Source organism: Salmo salar, chromosome 19 (genome assembly GCF_965601325.2).
Source record: "Salmo salar chromosome 19, fSalSal1, whole genome shotgun sequence".
NCBI lineage: Eukaryota > Metazoa > Chordata > Actinopteri > Salmoniformes > Salmonidae > Salmo > Salmo salar.
Genome location: NC_138309.1, coordinates 84,694,001 through 84,700,000, shown reverse-complemented (window position 1 = coordinate 84,700,000; position 6,000 = coordinate 84,694,001). Strand labels below are relative to the sequence as shown.

At 43.2% G+C, this 6,000-nt stretch overlaps 1 protein-coding gene across 5 annotated transcripts in view; it reads right to left on the bottom strand.

Annotated features, from left to right (window-relative positions):
• LOC106579709 (abl interactor 1) overlaps positions 1–6,000 on the bottom strand; it is a 123,452-nt gene that overhangs the window by 33,519 nt on the left and 83,933 nt on the right. For all 5 annotated transcript variants that reach the window (XM_045702796.2, XM_045702797.2, XM_082966015.1 and 2 more), the window contains one exon: positions 1,670–1,810. In XM_045702796.2, coding sequence (XP_045558752.1) covers positions 1,670–1,810 — 141 coding nt within the window. The remainder of the gene's footprint in view (positions 1–1,669; positions 1,811–6,000) is intronic.

The following is a 6,000-nucleotide window of genomic DNA, read 5'->3' as shown; positions in this document are numbered from 1 at the left end:
ATAACCATGTCACATGCGGTTAAAGTATGTTATAACCATGTCACATGAGGTTAAAGCATGTTATAACCATGTCACATGAGGTTAAAGTATGTTATAACCATGTCACATGAGGTTAAAGTATGTTATAACCATGTCACATGATGATTCCTAATGTACTATGCAGTTCCACTTCTACTCATCTGAACAGGGCAAACATGGCTACACGCAAAGGAGGTGGCGCTCCTAGTGGCCGGGGACTTCAATGCCGATAAACTTAAATCCGTTTTACCTCATTTCTACCAGCATGCTAAATGTGCAACTAGAAGGGGAAAAAAAACTCTGGACCACCTTTACTCCACACACAGAGACGCATACAAAGCTCTCCCTCACCCTCCATTTGGAAAATCTGACCATAATTATATCCTCCTGATTCCTGCTTACAAGCAAAAACTAAAGCAGGAAGTACCAGTGACTCGTTCAATACGGAAGTGGTCAGATGACGCAGATGCTAAGCTACAGGACTGTTTTGCTAGCACCGGGATTCATCCAATAGCATTGAGGAGTATACCACATCAGCTTCATCAATAAGTGCATCGATGAAATTGTCCCCACAGTGACCGTACGTACATACCCCAACCAGAAGCCATGGATTACAGGCAACATCTGCACTGAGCTAAAGGGTGGATCTGCCACTTTCAAGGAGCGGGACTCTAACCCAGCCGCTTGTAAGAAATCCCTCTATGCCCTCCGACGAACCATTAAACAGGCAAAGCGTAAATACAGGGTAAAGATTGAATCCTACTACACCGGCTCCGACGCTCGTCGGATGTGGCAGGGCTTGCAAACTATTACGGACTACAAAGGGAAGCCCAGCCACGAGCTGCCGAGTGACATAAGCCTACCAGACGAGCTACATGACTTCTATGCATGCTTTGAGGCAAGCAACACTGAAGCATGCACGAGAGCACCAACTGTTCAAGACGACTGTGTGATCACGCTCGCCATAGCCGATGTGAGTAAGACCTTTAAACAGGTCAACCCATAACTCATATCTCAGTCTGTATTACAGATTTCTAATAAAGCAACTTCTATTACCCATAACTCATATCTCAGCTCTCGCAGTGTGACTTTCTGACTCAAGAATTTCAGTGATCGTGGCAGGGGTCTAAACATACAGAGGAGGACTTTACACTGCAGGCTCTTTAGGAACATGTCTGAATCCTTCCAGACCTTGTTAGTTGAACGTTGTCATTGACAGTAGTTGGGAGGGGAGCAGTGAAAGCACCTGAACATGATAAAGAGAAGAGACTAGAAATGTCAGGTGGGATACAAATTGTGAGGGTTGCTTTTCTCAAATTCAGAGAGGCTGTGAGAGAGACATTTAGAACTGTTGACACTCGTGGTACTACAAGGACACAATAGTGTGTGTGTGTGTGTGTGTGTGTGTATGCGTGTGTGTGTGTGTGTGTGTGTGTGTGTGTGTGTGTGTGTGTGTGTGTGTGTGTGTGTGTGTATGCGTGTGTGTGTGTGTGTGTGTGTGTGTGTGTGTGTGTATGCGTGTGTGTGTGTGTGTGTGTGTGCGCGTGTGTGTGTGTGTGTGTGTGTGTGTGTGTGTGTGTGTGTGTGTGTGTGCGTGCGTGTGTGTGTGTGTGCGTGCGTGTGTGTGCGTGCGTGCGTGCGTGCGCATTACCTGTGGGTTCTTTGTCTGTGGTTGAGAGATGCCGTGCGTCCGGGGCTGTGCTGGCTGTCTAGTCGAGCAGGGCTGGTCATATAGTCGTTTGGCACTGTGGGTGGTTTCACCGGCTCGAGAGTTTTACAGGGCGTGCTGCGTCTGTTAAAGTCAACCGAAGACAGAGAGGGCGATAAAGAGGAGAATGACTCAGAAAAGGTAAGGTAATGATTAAAATATTCCACCCTGAAACATAACTATTAGTGATTATTAGTTTATGTAGCATGTATAATGAATGATTAAAGTACTAAACATAAGTCCAATAAGGTTTGGTAGAGACAGGTGAGGGATAGAAATGTGTGTGTGTGTCTAAGAAAATACCGAGAACAATTCAACTGTGTTTGACCCGACCTGGCTAGAACTCTGAGAAACTTATGATAAGACAGGGAGTCATTTTCAAGGTTCCTCTAATCTCGGGGGGAATGGAACGGACAGCGCTGGGTAGTGATTAACAGTGGTGAGAACTCTGGAGAGCTACTGTTTGTGTGGAGGTATGTGCGTAAATAGGGAGTGAGTTATAAAATGGATGTCTTTGTATTATGGACTTCAGAACGCTCTTGTGAATAAACTGTACGAACCTTTTGCAGAAGCTGAGTCTTTGCTTAATTATTATTAAACCCAGGGCCTTACAAACCTTCGGGGATTAGTCAAAGCTTATTGATTGTTAGTTATTATCATTGGGATTGAAAATTCTCGTGACATGAACCTATTCACGAATGGAAGTTATCTCCTAAAACGCGGATGTTGAGTTGGAGTAGAACCTGACGTCACGATGTACATGTACTTGTTACATACAGCGCCTTCGGAAAGTATTCATACCCCTTGATTTATTCCACATTTTGTTGTGCTACAGCCTGAATTAAAAACTGATTCAATATAATTTTTCTCTCACCCATCTACACACAATACCCCATAATGACAAAACAAAAACATGTTTTTTTAGAAATGTTTGCTAAATTATTGAAAATGAAATAAAGAAATATCTAATTTACATAGTGTAAGTATTTACACCAATCCTTTGCAGAAACACCTTTGGTGGTGATTACAGCTTTGAGTCGTCTGTATCAGCTTTGCACATCTGGATTTGGGGATTTTCTCCCATTCTTCCTTGCAGATTTTCTCAAGCTCTGTTAAGTTAGATGGGGAGTGGCGATAAACAGCAATCTTCAAGTCTTTCCGTTGATTTTCAATGGGATTAAAATTTGGCCTTTTCCTGGGCCACTCAAGGACTTTCACATTCTTCTTCTTCTGAAGCCATTCCAGCATTGCTTTAGCTGTTTGCTTGGTGTCATTATCCTGTTGGAACATAAACCTCTCTCTGAGGTTGCTTGGTGTCATTATCCTGTTGGAACATAAACCTCTCTCTGAGGTTGCTTGGTGTCATTATCCTGTTGGAACATAAACCTCTCTCTGAGGTTGCTTGGAGTCATTATCCTGTTGGAACATAAACCTCTCTCTGAGGTTGCTTGGTGTCATTATCCTGTTGGAACATAAACCTCTCTCTGAGGTTGCTTGGAGTCATTATCCTGTTGGAACATAAACCTCTCTCTGAGGTTGCTTGGAGTCATTATCCTGTTGGAACATAAACCTCTCTCTGAGGTTGCTTGGAGTCATTATCCTGTTGGAACATAAACCTCTCTCTGAGGTTGCTTGGAGTCATTATCCTGTTGGAACATAAACCTCTCTCTGAGGTTGCTTGGAGTCATTATCCTGTTGGAACATAAACCTCTCTCTGAGGTTGCTTGGAGTCATTATCCTGTTGGAACATAAACCTCTCTCTGAGGTTGCTTGGAGTCATTATCCTGTTGGAACATAAACCTCTCACTAAGGTTGCTTGGAGTCATTATCCTGTTGGAACATAAACCTCTCTCTGAGGTTGCTTGGAGTCATTATCCTGTTGGAACATAAACCTCTCTCTGAGGTTGCTTGGAGTCATTATCCTGTTGGAACATAAACCTCTCTCTGAGGTTGCTTGGAGTCATTATCCTGTTGGAACATAAACCTCTCTCTGAGGTTGCTTGGAGTCATTATCCTGTTGGAACATAAACCTCTCTCTGAGGTTGCTTGGAGTCATTATCCAGTTGGAACATAAACCTCTCTCTAAGGTTGCTTGCACTCTAATGCAGGTCCTAGTCAAGGATTTGCCTTTATTTGGCTCCATTCATTGTTCCCTCTATCCTTACTAGTCTTCCCCATAGTATGATGCTGCTGCCACCACCATGATTCACGGTAGCGCTTTGCATTCAGGCCAAAGAGTTCAGTTTTTTGTCTCATCAGACCACTGAATCTTTTTCCTTGTGCTCTCTTTCATGTGCCATTTTAGCAAACTCCAGGTGTGATTTCATGTGCCATTTTCTCAGGAGTGTCTTCTGTCTGGCCATTCTCCCATAAATCCCAGCTTGCTGAAGTGCTATAGAGACTGTTGTCCTTCTGACAGGTTCTCCCATCTCAGCCAAGGAACTCTGTAGGTCTGTCAGAGTGGTCATTAGGTTCTTGGTCACCTCCCTGACTTAGGTCCTTCTTGTCCGGTAGCTCAGTTTGGCCGGAAGGCCAGCTCTAGGCAGAGTCTGGTTAGTTCCATTTCCCAATGATGGAGATCACTGTGTTCTTGGAAACTTTTAACACTCTAGAAATTGTTTCGTACCCTTCCCTAGATACAGCGCCTTCGGTAAGTATTCAGACCCCTTGACATGCTCCACATTTTGTTACGTTACAGCCTTATTATAAAATTCATTAAATAAAACATTTTCCTCATCAATCTACACACAATACCCTATAACGACAAAGTGAAAACAGGTTTTTAGAATGAGAAACCCAGAAATCCCTTATTTACATAGGTATTCAGACCCTTTGCTATGAGATTCGAAATTGAGCTCAGGTGCATCCTGTTTCCATTGACCATCCTTGAGATGTTCTACAACTTGTGGTCCACCGATCAGGCCTTTATGGTAGAGTGGCCAGACGGAAGCCATTCCTCAGTTAAAGGCACATGACAGCCCACTTGGAGTTTGCCAAAAGGCACTTAAAGGTCTCTCAGACCATGAGAAACAAGATTCTCTGGTCTGATGAAACCAAGATTGAACTCTTTGGCCTGAATACCAAGCGTCACGTCTGGAGGAAACCTGGCATCATCCCTATGGTGAAGCATGGTGGTGGCAGCACTGTGCTGTGAGGATGTTATTCAGTGTCAGGGACTGGGAGACTAGTCAGGATCGAGGGAAAGATGAACAGACCAAAGTTCAGAGAGATCCTTGATGAAAACTTACTCCAGAGTGCTCAGGCCCTCAGACTGGGGTGAAGGTTCACCTTCCAACAGGACAACGACCCTAAGCACACAGCCAAGGCAACGCAGGAGTGGCTTCGGGACAAGTCTCTGAGTGTCCTTGAGTGGCCCAGCCAGATCCCAGCCAGAGCCCAGACTTGAACCCGATCTAACATCTCTGGAGAGACATGAAAATAGCTGTGCAGCGACACTCCCCATCCAACCTGACAGAGCTTGAGAGGATCTGCAGAGAAGAAAGGGAGAAACTCCCCAAATACAGGTGTGCCAAGCTTGTAGCGTCATACCCAAGACGACTCGAGGTTGTAATCGCTGCCAAAGGTGTTTCAACAAAGTACTGAGTAAGGGGTCTGAATACTTACGCAAATGTGATATTTAATTTAGTTTTTTTTAAATAATTTAGCAAAAATGTCCATAAAACAGTTTTTGCTTTGTCATTATGGGGTATTGTCTGCAGATTGATGAGAGAAAAAAACTATTTCATACATTTTAGAATAAAGCTGTAATGTAACATGTGGAAAAAGTCCAGGGGTCTGAATACTTTCCGAAGGCGCTGTATCCGCCTCATCACAATTCTATCTCGGAGCTCAGTTCCTTCGGGACTTCATGGTATAGTTTCTGCTCTGACATGCACTTTCAACTGTGGGACCTTATATAGACAAGTGTATTTCTTTCAACAACAAACCATTTTATAAAATGTATTTTACCTTAATAAGAACAAATTCTTATTTACAATGACGGCCTCCTCCGGACGACGCTGGACCAATTGTGCGCCGCCCTAAATCATATCCAAACAATTGAAATTGGCCTCCAGTGAAGTCGTAGTGAAATCTCAAGGATGATCAAAGGAAATTGTTTGAACCTGAGTTTAAGTTGGATTGTCATAGCAAAAAGGTCTGAATACTTGAATTAGTTCTGTTTTTTATTTTTATTTTTTTATAAATATGCAAACAAATAAAATAAAATAAAAATAAAAACATGCTTTCACTTCATCATTATGGTGTATTGTGTG